The following is a 19,685-nucleotide window of genomic DNA, read 5'->3' on the forward strand; positions in this document are numbered from 1 at the left end:
GGTGCTGATAACACCAAGGCCCCGGGTTGGGATCCCACATAGGGATGGCCGGTTCGCTCACTGGCTGAGCGTGGTGCTGACAACACCAAGTCAAGGGTTAAGATCCCCTTACCGGTCATCTTTTAAAAGAAAAAAAAAAAGAATTTAGATGAATGTGCTAAAACTTATGAAAGTCTATGAAATACTGTTTCTAATCAACTGCAACAGACATTCAAACCAGGCTGGAAAATGTCAATACAAAGAACAAAGCATTATTACCAAGAGGAAGAAATCAGAGTCCTAAATAAGTCTTCTGTCCATATACTAAGTTCTTCTCTAATTATATAAGCAGTGTCTCAAGATTCTAGTTACGCAATGTTAGGCACATCCTCAAGAGGAATGTCTTCAGTGAAGGAAAATACAAACAACTTCTAGCTTTTAGTGACCTTTATCTAAACTATAATGAATTTATGAAAGAGGACTTTTGCCTGTCAGAAAACCTAGGCAGTGTTAAATTTGTTTAAATGAATACAGAGCCTCTAAAATGTGTCTTACCTTTACCTGTGAGACCTTCTGGACAGTTAGTGGGGAAACTTGGGGTTGTAAAACAACTGTAGGTCCAAGGACATGTACAGGCAAAACACTGGACTGACCTTGAACCAAAGGCAAAATCTGGGGATGAGTCAGCTTTGGCTGCTTCTGCAATTATTAAATAAGACAAAAAAAAAAAAAAAAGATTAAAGATAAACTCACCCATTTACAGTAAATATACCAATTATATATTTAAAAATATAACAGTTCACCTCACCCCTGAAATTTGCTGGTAATGTCCTACTAGTTGCTGAGATGGATAAATTTGCCCTGGAACATTTATTTCGGCCTGTGGGATATTAGAAACCATTTGAGAGCTCATCATCTGGTTTGAGGAATAGGCTATACTGGGCTGACTTGAAGTATCTGAATGTATAACTGATCCAGGTCCTGCCTCAGACAAACTGTCACCTATAACAAAGAAAATAAGCAACATATAGAAGGGAAAACTCAAAGCACAATGTCCAAATGGTGTAAGTAATGGTAAGTGTTTCTTTAATGGCTTTTTTACTCTGACAACCTGAGACAGCTTCAAATAAACTATATACACCGCAGAATCAATCAAAACCATCATGTAAACTTTCCATTCAAGCAATGAAGTGTTGACATTGTGGTATAACAAATTTTCTTAATAAAGCAAACCTAAAAACAAAGATTCACATAAAAATCAACTCCATTTGCTGGCCATTTTATGTATATCCCTAACTAATTTATACTTGCCATTAGGATTTCAGTAAAATGTTAAGTGTCATACTCTCTTTCCCCTAGAAGAACCTGGGTAGAAAAAATAGTATCTTTGTAGAACAATTGGTTATTACTCTGCAAATACTGTGCCCTTCTGGAGAAGAGAATGCATTACAGCAGAAAAATTGGAGGAAGTGTGTTAATTTTATACTTGAACCTAAAATACAAAGGGTCTTAAAGTCTAGAAAATTCCTCTTGAATAAATTATATCTTTAGTTCCAAATTTTCTTTATTAAAGGATTCATATTAGACCCTTAATTGTTAATAAGGTCATTTTACTTTTTCCCTGAACAAAACTAGATGCTAGATGATAATCCTTATGCAACTAGCATGTCAGGCAAGTCACTGAACAGAACAATATCTTAATTTTAAAATAAAGAAATTAGCTGGCCTATTTCAGGGGGTTGGTAAAAGGCTTGATGAAATGATAGATAACAGAATGTTTGAAAAACACAAAAGTGCTATTTAAAAATAAGGGAATATAATTTCACATTTGTTTGCTTTTACAAATTATAAGCATATTACCTGTAACAGAGGAGCAGTGCTGCTGTGGTTTTCTTTGTAGAAGCTGTTGTCGAACATGTTGATCAACTTCAGTTTCTTCACATTCAGCTCCCGTCTGCTGAGCAGGAGCAGGGGGCAAAGTTGTATTCTGGTGCTGAGGGAATACATTCCCCACAAACTTGCACTGGGAATCCCTACGTTCTTCTGAACAGCCAGCAGGCTTCTTTTCCCTCGTCTTCTTTATCAGGGTCACCCGGTCTCTAATGGATTTAGCAACAGCTTTGGAATCACTTTCATGGAAGAATCCAGACTTGACCTAGAAACAAAACATAATAAACAAACTACTACTTTAACATTTAAGATTTTAACTTTTTTTTTTACTAGCAGAGATATTTTATGCCCCAAAATTCCAAATTCTATTAAATAACATTTAATTTGTTTCCATATTCATTCTTAATCAAAGATATACATAAATGCCAGAGCCTTTAATTGGCATAAGACAAATGTATTACCAAGTATTGCTGAAATGCTGGCTTCAAACAAAAACAAACAAAAAACTTGATGTTTCAGTACATGCAGCCTTATTACAGCAACATTTAGTGTCTGCAATGTGTCCAGTACTGGGCACCAGAGAAATACAGGTGACTAAGCTGGTCCTTTGTCCTGTATAAGCACACAATCTGGTGGTGTAACATGAACATAAATTTAATTTAAAAAGAGATGAGGTAGAAATGAGCTGCTGCAAAAGATTTAAAGAAGGAACACATGCTTCTCTGGAGGAAAAAGAGAAAGTGTCACAGAGAAAGGTAAATTCCTACATGGATTAAATCCAAAAAAGGAACTTGCAGGCCATTGAGAGAGGTGCAGATGAACTATGGTGTGGAGACATTCCAGGAAGAGGAAAATATGCTCACAGCAAAATACTACATCTTACTGGGCATTAGAAGAGTGAGAAAAGAAGAAGGGGTTCTGCCTTGTTGTTTCAGAAGAACAGGGCTGAGCAGAGAAGATGATGATTTGAGGAGGTATCATGGCATATCAATCTCAGACCTACAATCCGCTTTTTAAAGCATGGCTTGGGGGCCTGTAAACTCTGGGAAATTTCACAGTAGTTGAAAGATGATTAAAATGTTAGATGGAGCACATGTATTTAATTTTGCTCTCCGCCAAAACTCAAAAAAACAAACAAACAAAAAAACATAGATTTTTTTTTAAGTCATAGACCCACAAGGACGGGGAGATTAAGAGAAAGACAACATTTGGACACCTTGGAAAACAGACAGTAATAACTGACTTAGCAGACATAGAAAGGTAATCTAGAGAAAACCGAGAATTATTCCCATTTATACTGAAGAATACTCATAAGACACAGGAACTAGCAGCACCAGATACTTCCAGAACTGAGGGTAAAGTGAAAAGAGATGGCAAAAATAAGGAAGACTAAATAAAGGGTTTTGAGAAGCAGTTATTTAGGTCCCTGCATCCCACCCTCCATTCCATACCTTTGGGTGATTGCTTCTCCCCTACCCTGTAAGTCTGGAGTTTTATTCTCTGGAGAGGGCAAAAGAGAGGATCTCTGGACTATGGAACACCAAGTACAGTTGAGGGTATATGACCATATCAAAAACAAGATTATTAAGTGATTATATACAGCTGGATGTCAAATGCAGAAACGCCCAACACTCTTCCCCACTTGGCTACCAAAATACCAGTAAACAGACACTTACCCTCCAGGAAGGAGACTGAAAGGTGCTTCTCTGGGGAATCTGACCAACCCAAGATAAAAGACTGTATGAATACTGATATCAGAGACTTCCCAACTAATGGCCCTCCCAGATACTCTACAGTAGAGATTAAAGTTAACAAGTTCTGGGCCGGCCCGGTGGCGCACTGCTACAGTGCGCTGTTTGGGAGTGCGGTGGTGCTCCCGCCGAGGGTTCGGATCCCACATACAGACCGGCCGCTCACTGGCTGAGCGAGGTGCGGGCGCAACACCAAGGGTTGCGATCCCGTTGCCGGTCCCGGTCCGGTACGGGCGCGACACTGAGGGTTGCGATCCGTTGCCGGTCACGAAAAAAGACAAAAAGGAAAAAAAAAAAAAAAAGTTAACAAGTTCTGTGTTAACAATCATACCATCCAGTCAGCTTATTAGTCTCTGTGGTAGGCAAAATTATGGCCCCTCAAAGATGTCCCTTCCTAATTCCCAAACCTGTGAATATGATGAGATATCACTCCCATCATTGTGTTTGCTATATAGCACAGTTGACCTGAAGCTAGGGAAATTTCCTGGGTAAGCCTTTCATCAGCTGATGACACTAGAAGGATTTGACATGACATTGCTGGCTTTGAAGATAGAGTGGGAGCACATGAAGGGACTGAAGAACAGCTTCTAGGAACTGAAAGAGGCCCCTGGCTGAAAGCCAGCAAGGAAACAGGGACCTCAGTCTTACAACTGCATGGAACTGAATTCTACCAACATCCTGGATGAACCTGAAAGGAGATTCTCCCCGAGAGCCTACAGACAAGAAGAGCCCAGGCCAGCCAACACCTTGATTTCAGCCTTGTGAAATCCTAAGCGGAAAACCTAGCCAAGCCCACCAGGACTTCTGACCTACAGAACTGTAAGATAATTAATGGGTGTTGTTTTAAGCAACCATTTCTGACCAAATTTGTGGTAATTTGTTACACAGCAATAAAAAACTAATATAATCTCCTACTATTAATCATGAACTGACAAGCAAAAATTACCAAAAATATGAGAAAAGCCTCTAATGAGAAGATGGAGCACAAAACCAACAAATAAAAAACAGCAACTTATAGGAAACAGACTATGCAAGTAGGTAGAAAAAAAATGTCAAAAACACTAACTTTACAGAGAGGTAGGATGATGTTGCACCTACAAAACAAAGAACGAGATGGTTACTCTAACAAAGGAACAGATAAAAAATGAAAAGAAATCTTAAAATTCAAAACGTAACATAAATGAAAAGCTCAATGGAAGAGTCAGAAGAAAAAGTTGATAAAATCTGCCAGAAAGGAGAATAAAAATATGAAGAGATGGAAAATAGAAAAGAACATTGGAGAACCTGTCCAAGAGGCCCAATATCCAAATATAGCAGTTCCAGAAAGAGAAAACAAAGGGGAAGAAATCAATTAACAAAATACTTCAAAAAATTTCCCAGAAACTAAAGGCTATGGGCTGACAGACTGAAAGGGTCCACTGAGTATCTAACACAGTGGATGAAAATAGACCCAAAACAAGATACAGCACAGTGAAACTTTAAAACACTGAGAAGAACGAGAAGATATTACAAGCTTCCAGAGAGGAAAAAAATGGGTCACATGCAAAAGATCAGGAATCAAAATGACTTCGGACTCTCAACAGCAATACTGAAAGCTACAAAAGCATGAAGCAATGACTCCACATTTTTTTAAATTGCCAAGCTAAAATGCCTTAGCCAAATGATCAATTAAATATGAAGACAGAAAAAGGCATTTTCACACATGCAAGTCTCAAATTTACCTCCTATGTACCCTTCCTTAAGAAGATAGCAGAGGAAGTGTGCCACTAAAACAAAAGGATAAGCCAAGAAAGAAAGACAGGGGATTTAGAAAACATGAAATCCAATACAGGAGTGAGGCAAAAGGGAAACAGTAAAGAGAAATACCAGGATGATAGTAGTGCACCAGATGTCCAAGGTAATCGTTCCACATTAGAACAATATGACTAGAAAGACAGACATGTTAAGGGCTATCATCTCCAAGATCCCCACTGTCATTGTCTCATCCTTATTTTTAACTGAGGCCACAATGCCCAGGTGAGCCTGGCTCAGACGGTCTGTACTTGGCTAGTCTGGACCACGTGCTGCTGTGGCTTCTGCATGCCCCCTCCCACCAGTGCCACAGCTGCCTGGAACAGGTATAGACACACGTTTTACCCCACAGAAGTTATCTGCTGTGATCTATGACTGAGGATGGGGGCTGATCACGAGGAGATTAGAAACGGAAAAGTCAAAGTGGCCCACTCCCCCTTAAAACATACAGTTACCAGACAACTAATTTCTGGTCTGCACAGCAGCCCTGCCAGTGGCCCCACCATGATGAGCCATGGGTTTATTTCCCGGACTCACTCATGGCCTTACCCTCTGACTTCCCCAGAAGTGGCTCTTATAAACTCTCAGAGAAGCTGAAGCTAGACCGTGACCTAGAGACTCTCTTCAGTTTATCTTTTCCTGGGACTTTCCTCTAATTGTACCAATATTGCCCCTTCAGTAACTAGCTAGGTGTGTGCTTGCCATTTGAGATCTCAAAACTAAACAGTAAATTATAATGAAAAGCAAAGGAATGAGTAACACAAAAATCAGGGTAGATATTACCTGTGGTGATGAGGGAGGGGAATGCAACTGGGAAGGGCAAACAGGTAGCTTCTGTACTGGTAATGTTTTCTCTTAACAAAGGTAATATTTTACTACTCTTATTTTTTATTTTTATTTTTTTGGCGGCTGGATGGTAAGGAGATCTAACCCTTGACCTTGGTGTTATCAATACCACACTCTAACCAACTGAGCCAATCAGCCAGCCATATTTTTTACTATTCTTAATTGTGTATACAATTTAATATTCTCTGCTATAGAGATATACTTCACAATAACATAACAAATTAAATAAAGAAAAAAAGGAGAAAATGAGATGGAAAAAAGCAATGAGGAGAAAGGAATCAACCTTGATACTATAAGGGGTGGGGAACAGCGGTGGGATTCACTTACCATTTCATATGCTACTTCCTCAGGCGTATCTGTTTCTAAATTGAAACTAAATTCAATAGCTTCATTGTCTTTGTGTTTGCTTTTTAATTTTTTAGGGTCTTCAACCCAGAGTCTTAAAGCCAGGGATGAATTTGAGCAATCATCTTCCTCTGCTAACTCCACCCTTAGTCCTGTATCCTCAGCAAAAAATGCGTGGTTTAGTAGGTCCCTGACAGACAACCTAATAAACAAAATATATATATCTCGTTATCAATTCTTCTAATCATAAACAAGATGTAGATCCTTTAATTAGTAAAATATAATTATATCAAAGCAACAATTTTATTTTAAATTTTCTTTTTATAAAACTTTTTTTTCTTTTTTTTTTTTTTTTTTTTTTTTTGACAAACCCTTGGGTCAAGGGCTGACTCTCAATAGATTGCAGCGACGGAGCTGCTCTGCTATGTATGAAACCCCTACCCAGAAGCAGTTCATCTAGGAATGGTTTAGCACCAGGTTTCTCATGAATGTGCACTGCGTGACAGGCAAGGGGGTGGCCCCCTTTCTGGCCATGTCTTGTTTCCCAGGATAAGGGGCTCTCTGCAAATTTTCTATTAACTCAGCCATTAATCTGCCTTATTGTAAAAGTCAAATCTTATATCTAACTTATTACCAGAGATATGAAGAAATCCCAACTAACATGCATACATAGTGAGTTTAATTAAAGATTAATTATTACCAGCAATACACCTAGATAAAAAAGTTTAACATACATAAAATATGCCTAGAGAGAACTGGAGAAGTACTACAGTGCATGTTAGATGAATTGATTTGCTTCCCTAACCACTGGCTTAAGCTACTAAGACTCAAACAATAGATTCTCAGCAAGGGAAACTAAAAACTCTCCCAGATATATAAACTCTGAAGTAAATTAGACAATCAAATTCTTTTATGAATGTTATAAATAGAAGTCACTGACTCCATTAACAAGAACCTAGTACTTCACTCTTTAGAGAATGCCATAGGTGAAGCTAATGTGGTTCAGCAAAGCCCAGTGGTTTTCTTAAAGTATTTCACTCTGGTTTTAGGCCAGAGTATACATATAATGGATATAACCCTAGTCTAATATCAGGCATTAACCATCTCTGAAGAGAAACAAAGCACAGGGCTTCAGAAAATTCTTTTATAAACTGGAGTAGTTAACTTACTTTTACTGACTTTAAAAGCAGATATATAATATTTAATCTATCTGTATTACAGGATAGGGAGAGCTGAAACTGATATATTCTATGTCTATGCAGCAAGCCCCTCCCCCATATTACATAAAACAGAAAAAGGATATAGACAGCATAGTATCCTGTAAATTGAGGATTTTCAACACTTGACATGTTTAGTAATCAAGAGAAAAATACTTAACTATGACAGTGTTATAAAAAGAATAAGCTTGTTCAAACTAGTTTTAAGGCTAAAGGAAGATGTGTTTAAGGAGGCACAACCAAGTTCAGCCCTCTGCTTCTCAATGAAAATTTTGTCTAAATATTTTTACTGAGGAATAATTATAATGATAGCAGCAGAAGATACCATTTATTGAATACCCATTATTCTGCTGGTCATTTTATATAAATTCATTATCCATTTAGTCATCAAAATAGTACTTGTTTTGAGAAAGAACTAAGTAAGTTGCTCAAGATCACACTGGCTAAGTGTGAGTCCAGATTTGAATCTAAGTTTGACATTAAAGCCTGTGCTTTTTCCAATATAGTAGTCCTCCCTTATCCATGGCAGATACATTCCAAGACCCCTAGTAGATGCATAAAACCACAGATAGTACCAAGTTCTATATATACTATAATATTTCCTATACATACATACTATGATAAAGTTTAATTTATAAATTAGGTACAGCAAGAGATTAACAAAAACTAATAATAAAATAGAACAATTACAACAATATACTGTAATAAAAGTTATGTGAAAGTGGTCTCTCTCAAAATATCTTATTGTACTGTATCTGAAACCACAGAAAATGAAACTATGTAAGCGGTGATTACTGTACACTTAAATGCCATGAGTCTTTTTGAATATTCCAGTGTTCTTTGGTAACAGATAATTAAAATGCTGAACAAACAACGATCAGAATCTAAACTAAAACAGCTACTTCAATATATTATTTTTAGCCTCATTTAAAAAAGCATGCCTAAACTCCTATAACTCAACAGCAACAACAAAACAACCCAATTAAAAATGGGCAGAGGACCTGAATAGATATTTCTCCAAATACATACGAATGATCAATAAGCATATGAAAAGTACTCTACATCATTAGTCGTTAGGGAAATGCAGATTGAAACCACAATGAGATATCACTTCATGCCCATTAGGATGGCTATTACCAAAAAAACCAAAAATAACAAGTGTTGGTGAGGATATTGAGAAATTGGAACCATCGTACATTGCTGGTGGAAATACAAAATGACGCAGCTGCTGTGGAAAAAGTTTAGTGGTTCTTCAAAAAGTTAAACATAATATTACCATATGATCCAGCAAGTCCTTTCCCAAGTATATACCCAAAAGAATTGAAAGCAAGGACTCAGACATATTTGCACACCAACATTCATGCAACATTATTCACATTAGCCAAAAGGTGGAAATAATCCAAGTATCCATCAAACGGATGGATAAAAAAGACACGGTATATACATACACTAGAATATTATTCAGCCTTAAAGAGGGAGGAAATTCTGATACATGCTATAACATGTATCAACTTGAAGACACTATGCTATATTTCAGACACAAAAGGACAAACTTTTTTTTTTTTTTTAAAAGATGACCGGTAAGGGGATCTTAACCCTTGGCTTGGTGTTGTCAGCACCGCACTCTCCCAAGCAAGCAACCGGCCATCCCTATATGGGATCCGAACCGGTGGCCTTGGTGCTATTGGCACCACTCTCCCAAGTGAGCCACAGGCCGGCCCCACAAACATTGTTTGATTCCTCTTATATGAGGTACTAGAATAGGCAAATCCATAGAGACAGAAAGGACAATAGAGACTACCAGAAGCTGGAGGGAAGAAGGAATGGGAAGTTCCTGTTCAGTGGGTACAGAGTTTTTGTTTGAGTTGAAAAAGTCCTGGAGGTGGATAGTAGAGATAGTTGCACAACAATGTGAATGTACTTAACACCACAGAATTGCACACTTGAAAATGGCTAAAATGGTAATATTAAGTTATGAATATTTTACTCCAATTTTAAAAAATACCTAGATACAGCCCGTTTGCAGAAACACTAAGAATGTTCTGTAATAAAGCTATAATTAAACAGGCCTTGCCTTAGTAGCTTTATATATTCTCAGATATGCAACACTAAACCTAGATAGAAAACTAATAAAAATGGGGAGGGTCAATGAAATGCTGATGGAAATAATTTCTATAAAGGACATATCGCCTTTATTAATCATCATCAATAATGAGGTAAAAATCAAAAGACAAACCCACCAATTTACATCAGCAACTATCCAAAGTTCAAATAAAAGGAAAGCAAAACCTAAGACTAAAGGGAGTTGTCCAAAAGAAACATGCAAATTGTGATACAAATAAATCTAGAATACTATTTCTTGAACAAAAATATCTACATTAGCTTTACCATTATCATGACACAAGGATATATGATCAAATAAAAAATACCTGTCTACTCTCAGCAAGTTAACCTGTGAAAGTCTAGTGACTGTTACACTGATGGCTAAAGGTGATGAAAGCTTGTCACGACACACTCACACATACACACACAACCCAAATGTCAGTTCACGGAAAATTCAGCACATGATATCAAGGCCTAAAATGGCAAACAACATGCACTGATAGGCTTCACTCTAGAAGGTATGGTTTGACTTCCACTCAAAAGTCACACCCAGCGTGACTGAAAGGTCAGAAAATGATCTAGTGCAAGATAAGAGAAAAATGCATCCATCAGTTATGTCATTTAGCTACACTTGTACCTACCTTTCAGTTTTGTTTTGACGAATACATCCTTCAATGATTTCTTTCACTTCGGGATCGGTGACTTTATTGAAGCTAGCTGGTTTTATGCCCTGGGAGAAGAAAAATGGTTTCTAGTCACAAATTAAGCACTTGAAAGCCCATGTCAACATGATATTTATTAAACATTATTTTTAGGGCCGATCCCGTGGCGCAATCGGGAGAGTGCGGCGCTGGGAGCGCAGCAGCGCTCCCGCCGTGGGTTTGGATCCTGTATAGGGATGGTCGCTGTGCTCACTGGCTGAGCGCGGTGCAGCCGGTCTCAAAAAAAAAAAAAAAAAAAAAAAAAACATTATTTTTATCATCAAACCACATTCAAGTTTTAGATGACATAAATATATACATACAGTATAAGTTTAAAACTTTTTTGACAAGTATTTTGTCATAGCGCTAACAACACTGAAATATCATAAATAATCAAAAACAACAGCAGAGGCAAAGTTACACATATTATGCTATACACACACACACCCACGGAGTCATCCCTCAGTATCTGTGGGAACCTCCCGTGGATACCAAAATCCTCAGATGCTCAAGTCCCCAATACAAAATGGTGTAGTATTTGCATATAACCTATGCACACCCTCCTGTATACTTTAAATTACCTCTAACTTACTTATAATACCTAATACAATGTAAATGCTGTATAAATAACTCTTATACTGTAGTGTTTATGGAATAATGACAAGAAAAAAAGTCTGTACATGTTCAGTACAGGTGCAGGTTTTTTTCCAAATATTTTTGATCCACAGTTGGTTGAATCTGCAGACGCGGAACTCATGGATACAGAGGGCCAACTGTGTGTGTATATGATATTATTATATAGAAACTAAAAATGTCCTCAAAGTAATTAATGACATGGGGGATCTTCACAATGTAATACAGAGTAAGGAAAAAAGTAGGATCCCAACATGCACATACAGTACAAGCATACTTCAAAAAACTTGTGGCAAAACTGAATTAAAAGATTATACGAATTCTTCCACGAACTTTTTGACAATCCCTCATATAACCCCAAATAGCAAAATATAATAAACAAGTATTTTTTTGGAATCAGAAAAAATTAATGTTATTAATAAAACTACTGAAGGGCCAGCCCATGGCTCACTTGGCAGAGTGTGGTAATGATAACACCAAGTCAAGGGTTAAGATCCCCTTACCAGTCATCTTTTTTTTTTTTTTTTTTGGTGACCAGTAAGGGGATTGTAACCCTTGGCTTGGTGTTGCCCGCACCACACTCAGCCAGTGAGCGCACTGGCCATCCCTATATAGGATCCAAACCCGTGGCCTTGGTGCTCCCAGCTCCGCACTCTCCCGAGTGAGCCACGGGGTCGGCCCTACCAGTCATCTTAAAAAAAAAAAAAAAACTACTGCAAATACCAAATGAGTGTTATAACATCAAGGTCAAGGGATGTGATCTTCATACTGGCTAGCTGCCAAAAAACTTTTAAAAAGGAAAGGAAAATAAAAATTTTAAATTAGAGCTTCTGTATTTCAAACATTCCATATGGATGCGTGAAAATATAAATATACATATACAAAAACTTTTGAGAAATCTATATTATTTTTATCCTTAAGCAACACCAAAACATTGAGAGAACCTACCTCAAGCTAGGTTCTAGGAATTCAATAACAAATAAATGAGGTTCAGACAATTCAAAACATTTCTATGATAACTGTGTTAGCTGCCTGAATCCACTTATTCTATATTCTTTTTTTTTTTTTTTGTCTTTTTGTCTTTTTTCGTGACCGGCAACGGATCGCAACCCTCAGTGTCGCACCCGTACCGGACCGGGACCGGCCACGGGATCGCAACCCTCGGTGTTGCCCCCGCTCCTTGCTCAGCCAGTGAGCGGCCGGTCTGTATGTGGGATCCGAACCCTCGGCGGGAGCGCCACCGTGCTTCCCAAGCGGCGCACTGTAGCAGTGCGCCACCGGGCCGGCCCCACTTATTCTATATTCTAATGACCATTTAATTATTTATTTATTTAATTTGTTTTTGGCAGCTGGCCAGTACGGGGATTGAACCCCGGACCTTGGCATCTATTCCCTTTCATTTATGAGTTTCAGACTTAAAAAAAAGTGATCCAAGTAAGATCATTTAACAGGAAATTCCAAATTAAGCTGGAAGAAGAAAAGTATAATAGAAAGAATAATTGTCAGGCCGAGCCCGTGGCGCACTCAGGAGAGTGCGGCTGGGAGCGCAGTAGCGCTTCCGCCGCGGGTTCGGATCCTATGTAGGGATGATTGGTGTGCTCACAGCGCTCACAGCGCTCACTGGCTGAGCGCGGTGCGGCCTGTCTCAAAAAGGACAAAAAAAAAAAAAAAAAGAAAGAAAGAATAATTGTCATGGAATGAAGCACTCTAACATCTACTTTTAGGCCTGTCACACTACCTCACAGGACATAATCAGAAAGCCCTGTATCACATACTAGATAAATCTGGTGAGATTAGTAATTTGGGCCCCATGTTCAAGAACCTTTAAGATAGATAGAAATCTGAATTATTATATGGCATTTTTGTGACTTTAATATAAAATAATAAAGTCACCATTCAAAAAATGGAGTTACGTTACTCTATTTATAGAAAAAGCCCTCTTTGACCTTTCTAGTGATTTCTTACACATTTCCCAGCCCTGGGTAATACTGCCTTTCTCTACTCCTAAGGAAGGGCCGGCCCGGTGGCGCACTGGAGAGTGCCCCGCTTGGGAGTGCAGCGGCGCTTCTGCCGAGTGTTCGGATCCCATGTGGAGACCGGTTCCCACTCACTGGCTGAGCGCGGTGCGGGCGCAACACCGAGGGTTGCGATCCCGTTGCTGGTCCCCGGTATGGACGCGACACCGAGGGTTGCGATCCCATTACCGGTCAGTAAAAAAGACAAAAGGAAAAAAAAATCATTGGGGAGCTGTAACTTACAAAATCAAGTACAAAATCCTTTTTTATTTATGGCCCTCCAAAATATGGGCCAAAACTAAAATGACATTCTAGCCTTATCTCTTTTCTTGAACTCTTATAGAAATGTTCAAACTTATTTAAAAATAGAATCATATAAAGAATCCCCATGTAACCATCGTCAGCTTCAACAATAGTCAACATTTTGTCAACCTTGTTTCGGCTACTACCTACCCCCACACCTTTTGTATCCTGGAACATTTTAAGGCAAATCTCAGGTATCATGTCATTTCACCCATAAATGTTCCAGTTTACATCTCAAATAGATAAGGACTTTTAAAAAATATTATGTCATTATCCTCCCCACCCCAGAAAACATCAATAATTCCTTAATATCACCTAAACCCCAGTCAATACTCAAATTTCCAACATTGTCTATACAATGTCTTTTTATAAGTCGGTTTTTTCCAATTAGGATCCAAACAAGAGCCATATATTACATGTAGGGTATGCTGGACCTGGCTCATATGAGCTTGCAAGAACTATTTTCAGGAATTTTGCAAGCCAATTTTTTTTTTTCCTTTTTGTCTTTTTTCGTGTCCGGCAACGGACCGCAACCCTCAGTGTCGCGCCCGCACCGGACCGGGACCGGAAACGGGATCGCAACCCTCGGTGCTGTGCCTGCCCCTCGCTCAGCCAGTGAGCGGTAACTGGTCTGTATGTGGGATCCGAACCCTCGGCGGGAGCGCCGCCGCGCTCCCAAGCGGCGCACTGTAGCAGTGCGCCACCAGGCCGGCCCCATCCTTGACTTCTGTAAGAGTATCTGGCACATAGCAAGTGCTCAGTAAATTAGTGTTGAATGACTGAATGAATGAGAACATATTACATTGTGTCCAACTGTCATGTAAAATACAATATAGTAATAAGATATATTACAGTAGAATTTTACTCTATTTGCATATAAATAAATACATACGTATAGTTACATTCTTATGTTTGATGTCATTAAAACATGAACACTGGTGAGAATTAGTTCAAAGTTTATGTAATATCAAAAACACTCAATTATACTTTCAAATGTTTGTGAATAGCCATTTTGCCTTGTTTTGGTTTTTGCCTATTCTTAATAAAAGACTATGCAGCTATATTTGGAACTCAGTCATAATGAAATTCAGTCAACCTGGTTACTGAAGAACAGCAGTCTTCTCATTTTCCTTTTATATTTCACTTACTGATGATTCTATCATATTGGCTTAATGGTTGCTACTTTTAGAAATAAATTAGATTAAAAGGCAAGGTAATAAATACTGAAAACATCACTCCCCAAGTATTTAACTACATTTTACTATTATTTATGCATTAGAGGTTTATTGTATTTGCATGATGGAAATACCATATAATGAGTGCCACTAGACATCTCTTCCCAACTCGGCATTCAGTGATAACTTGAAATTAGCCATGGTGGGAGTATTTATACCACAAAAATCAGCAAACACTAGAAATTAGTGCTTTCTCTTTTTTCAGAGAATCAATTGTTAAACATTTACCAGCTCATCAATACTCTTAAGTCTCTTGTATTCTATAAAAGCCTCTCTCCCTTTTTCTTTCGTGAAATTGATTTATTAAAGAAACTAGGTCATTTGTCCTATAGAATGTCCCACATTCTGGATTTTGGCCTTATTTCTTTTTGTCTCCCTACACAAACCTCTAGAATGAGACAGACTCGGGGGCAAAACCTACCATTATCAGTAGCTGTGGGAAGGTGGGCAAGTCACAACCTCTGATTCGCAGTCTATGTAAACTGAAGACTACACCTATCTTGCAGGGATATAAAGGTTAAAGCATGTGGTATGCAGCATGCATTAAAAAGTGGTACCTTCTCACACCTGTTAGAATGGCTATTATCAGATGAAAGATGAGTATTGTTGAGGATGCGGAGAAAGGGAACCTTTGTACACTGTTGGTGGAAATGTACATTAGTACAACCATCATGGAAAATGGTATGGAGTTTCCACAAAAAAAAAAAAAAAAAACTAAACTAAAATAGAACTACTGTAGCAAACTCACTTCCGAGCACATATATACAAAGGAACTGAAATCCATATATCAAAGGGATATCTGCACTCCCATGTTCACTGCAGCATTATTCATAGTAGTCAACATATGGAAACTACCTAAGTGTCCATCAGTGGATGAATGGATAAAGAAAATGTGGTATATATACACAATGGAATACTATACAGCCTTAAAAAAGAAGGAAATGTCATTTGTGACAACATGGATGAACCTAGAGGACACTATGCTAAGTGAAATAAGCCAGGCAAAGAAAGACAAATACCGTATAATCTCACTTATGTGTAGAATCTAAAAAAAGTCGAATTTATAGAAGTAAAAGAATAGAATGTTACCAGAGACTGGGGCAGGGTAAGAGGAAATGGGGAGTTGTTGGTAAAAGGGTAGAAGTTGTAGTTAGACGGGAGAAATAAGTTTTGAGATCTATCACAGAGCGGGGTGACTATAGCCAGTAATCATGTATTGTGTATTTCAAAATAACTTTGAAAGTAAATTTCAAACATCTCACCATAAAAAATTATAAGCAAGTGAGATGATAGACATGTTAATTAGCTTGATTTAATCATTACACACTGTATACACCTCAAGTACACATCAAAACATCACATTGTACCCCGAAATGTATACAATTATGATTTGCCAATTAAAAATAATATTAATTAAAAAGGGATTTTTAATAAACCAGTACCTATTTAGTATTAGTTACCTCAAACACTTTAACAATCCCTTTCATCAACTATCTTGAGCCATCCAACTGGATATGATGAAGTAGTCCTCCTTTGAATAATCATAACACTTTGCTTGTACCTTCCCTATGTCTCTTACTATACTCTCATCCTCTTGTTTTAGTTATTTGTGAATTTATATTATTCCCCTACTAGACATGTAAGCTCTTTGAGGTTAGCAAACACTTCTTACTCATGTTTTCATTCCTTACAATCTGTAACACAAAAATTACTCATAGCGGAGACTCAAATACTGTATTTGCCGAACTATATTTTGAATGCCCTTTCATAATCAGGCTTTTAGAACTAGAAGAAACCTTCAAAAACATTTAATCAGTCTCTATTATTCAGCTTTGAGAAATAAGATACATCTAATAAATACCTAAAAATTCTTTACAATGTATTTATATATCTGTACATTTTCTCAAAGATACTAATACAGAGCATTTTATATAACCCCAAAAGAGTATAAGTATATAGTATAAATCTAAAGCTTGTTTCATACAATTGTTACATTTAGCACTGTTATATAGAACTAAACCAAAATTAGGTTGACTAAGTTAACTTTATCAAGTTCAACATGAAATGTGGCAATTTGTGAAGTGAAAAAAATAAAGTTATACCTACACTAGTTACTTTACGATATATCTGAGCTGCATTCTGGCACTCAGAATAAGGGTACTCCGAAGTAGCCATTTCCAGCATACACATTCCAAAAGCATAGACATCTACGGATTCATCATAGTGCTCTTCATACATCTCTGGGGCCATAAACTCGGGAGTTCCTACAAAATAACACCACAACCACATTTTTATTAAAGAAAAGTATCCACCAAGATCACATTCCCTCTTTCCCATAATGATTACCAGTGTTAATTTCTGCTTCTCAAAAGCAAATTTATAAGTATAAAATTTTTTGAATACTTGCTATATCTATATAAAGCACTTAATGAATTGCCTTAACTTTCCATACTGATAAAGCACAATTTGTAATGTTCAAGATTAGGGAATGATTAATAAAATCTGGTTTTATTTCTATCCTTCTTCATAGTTATTCGACTTTTTCTGCATTAACTTAGTAAACTTTCTTCCTTAAGTCCTCAGAACCTTTCAAGAATCCTAAATATATCCCACAAAAGAAATACACTAGGATGTCTCTGAAATAAGTCAATATATAATAGATATTTCAAAGCAAACTCAGTCTAGGCCAGGGGTCAGCAAATTTCTCTGTAAAAAGACAGACAGTAAAAACTTAAGACTTTGTAGTCATATGATCTCTGTCACACAACTACTCATCTCTAGCACTGGATTGCAAAAGCAGCCACAGACAATCTGTAAATGAGCAGGTGTGGCTGTGTTCCAATAAAACTTGATTTATGAAACCAAGCAGTGGGCCAGATTTGGTCCATGGAGCCATAGTTGGCTGATCCTTATTCTAGACCTACACAACTGAAAAATCTCTCTTTGCCCAACCAGTATACTGTAAAATGTTAATCACCAATGACACTCTTAGCAAATGATGTGCGCATTAAGGTGGCTAATCCAAGATCACCAATCTTCACAGATCCAGTGGGTCCCGTGATGAAAATATTGTCACACTTCAGATCCCGGTGAATAATAGGAGGAGTCCTAGTGTGCAGGAACTGCAATCCCTTTAAAATTTGCCTGCACCAGCTCCTTAAGACCTTTGGCTTCATGACTTTAAATCGTTTTAAGTACCTATACAAAGAAACAAAAGACCAGGTGTAAACAAACATGCCCAGCAAACTGTATGAACACTATCAGGGCATATCATGTAAGTGAGTTGATAGTTTAAGTACTATGATTGCCACTGCTGAGTAGATTTTTATTGTCTGTTATGGCAAAAAAATTTTACATCTTAACACCACATTCTTATATAAGACATCCTACCAAGTACAGTATTTTTAATTCAAAACAACAATCATTCCAGAGTGGTCTTTTGTGAAATGGCAGTACAATTTTAAAAAGAAAGTCCTTCTCTACTTTCTAATAATTGCTTACATAGAATCAACAGAGTTTAACTATGTAAATTTTTAGTGCAAAAATGCTAGGAAACAAAAAGCATACCCCATATTTACATTTACAAGTCATTATACTACCAAATAAAAAATTGTGATTAGAAACGAAAGACTTCGGGCCGGCCTGGTGGCGCACTGGATAGTGCACCGCTTGGGAAGCGTGGCGGCGCTCCCGCCCGAGGGTTCAGATCCCACATACAGACCGGTTCCCGCTCACTGGCTGAGCGAGGCGCGGGAGCAACACCAAGGGTTGCGATCCGGTTGCCGGTCCCCGGTGCGGTACAGGGCAACACTGAGGGTTGCGATCCGTTGCCGGACATGGAAAAAGACAAAAGACAAAAGACAAAAAAAAAAAAGAAACGAAAGACTTGGGCCGGCCCGGTGGCACACTCGGTAGAGTGTAGCGCTTGGGAGTGCAGAGGCACTCCCGCCGAGGGTTCGGATCCCATATAGAGACCAGTCCGCTCACTGGTTGAGCGCGGTGCGGGCGCGACACCGAGGGTTGCGATCCCGTTGCCGGTCACAAAAAAAGACAAAAAGGTAAAAAAAAAAAAAAAAAAGAAACGAAAGACTGTAATCATATAGTATCACTCACTATATATGTGAACTTGGCCAAGCCTTTCATTACCTTTTTACAAAATAAAATTATAACATGTCTATAATGGTTTCTAATTCTAAAATTATATGATATCCCACAAATATTAATTTCAGCACTATTTTCTAACAAACTTCATTAACATCCTAATTTTTTAACCTACTCTGAAACAGTTACTAGATTCAGATTTTACAAATCCTTTCATCAAGTAGTATTATTTTATAAATAACTTTTATGACTCCTGAAAATTATTTCCAAATAAAACTGCATTGGTACTATCAGGATAAACTTACGTCTTTAAGGTTCCTGATGTCATTAGTTCAGTCACTAATACAATACATTTCTTTCCTTTTAATACAGACTCCCAGGAATCATAAAATCGGACTATATTGGGATGCTGGAGACCCTTCAACATCTCTGCTTCTTCTTTGAACCTTTGCTGCTCAGCTTTGGTTAATTTCCGGTCCTAAAATGGAAAAACAAATTCCAAATTAAAGTCATAAATTCTCATGCACATTTCTAATAACAGTCAAATAAATACTTCATTGCACTTATGTATGTATGCATTTATTTATTTTTACCATTCAATTCTTTTCTCAGGACCTATGTGAGGGTATTTCAAAAAGCTCATGGAGAGGATTTCCAGTCAAGATGGCGAAATAGACAGTCACCAGTATCACTCTCTCCCACAAATCAACCTATTTACAACTATTAAAAAGCAACAAGAGCCAAGCTGGGGCCGCTAGAGCTCAAGAGAAGAGGA

The 19,685-nt window shown here is 37.8% G+C and overlaps 1 protein-coding gene across 1 annotated transcript in view; it reads right to left on the reverse strand.

The window, feature by feature from the left end:
- Positions 1 to 19,388, reverse strand: part of LOC103607174 (serine/threonine-protein kinase WNK3-like) — a gene marked incomplete at its 5' end in the record, with an annotated part of 100,561 nt that extends 81,173 nt beyond the window's left edge. Inside the window, 8 exon segments of the mRNA XM_008591710.1 lie at positions 535 to 672; positions 776 to 981; positions 1,840 to 2,134; positions 6,585 to 6,804; positions 10,564 to 10,652; positions 16,916 to 17,073; positions 17,787 to 18,007; positions 19,216 to 19,388. Of these exon segments, the coding sequence (XP_008589932.1) occupies positions 535 to 672; positions 776 to 981; positions 1,840 to 2,134; positions 6,585 to 6,804; positions 10,564 to 10,652; positions 16,916 to 17,073; positions 17,787 to 18,007; positions 19,216 to 19,388 (1,500 nt within the window).
- Between the last annotated feature and the right edge of the window lie 297 nt (positions 19,389 to 19,685).

Source organism: Galeopterus variegatus, unplaced genomic scaffold (assembly GCF_000696425.1).
Source record: "Galeopterus variegatus unplaced genomic scaffold, G_variegatus-3.0.2 Scaffold7211, whole genome shotgun sequence".
Classification (NCBI taxonomy): Eukaryota; Metazoa; Chordata; class Mammalia; order Dermoptera; family Cynocephalidae; genus Galeopterus; species Galeopterus variegatus.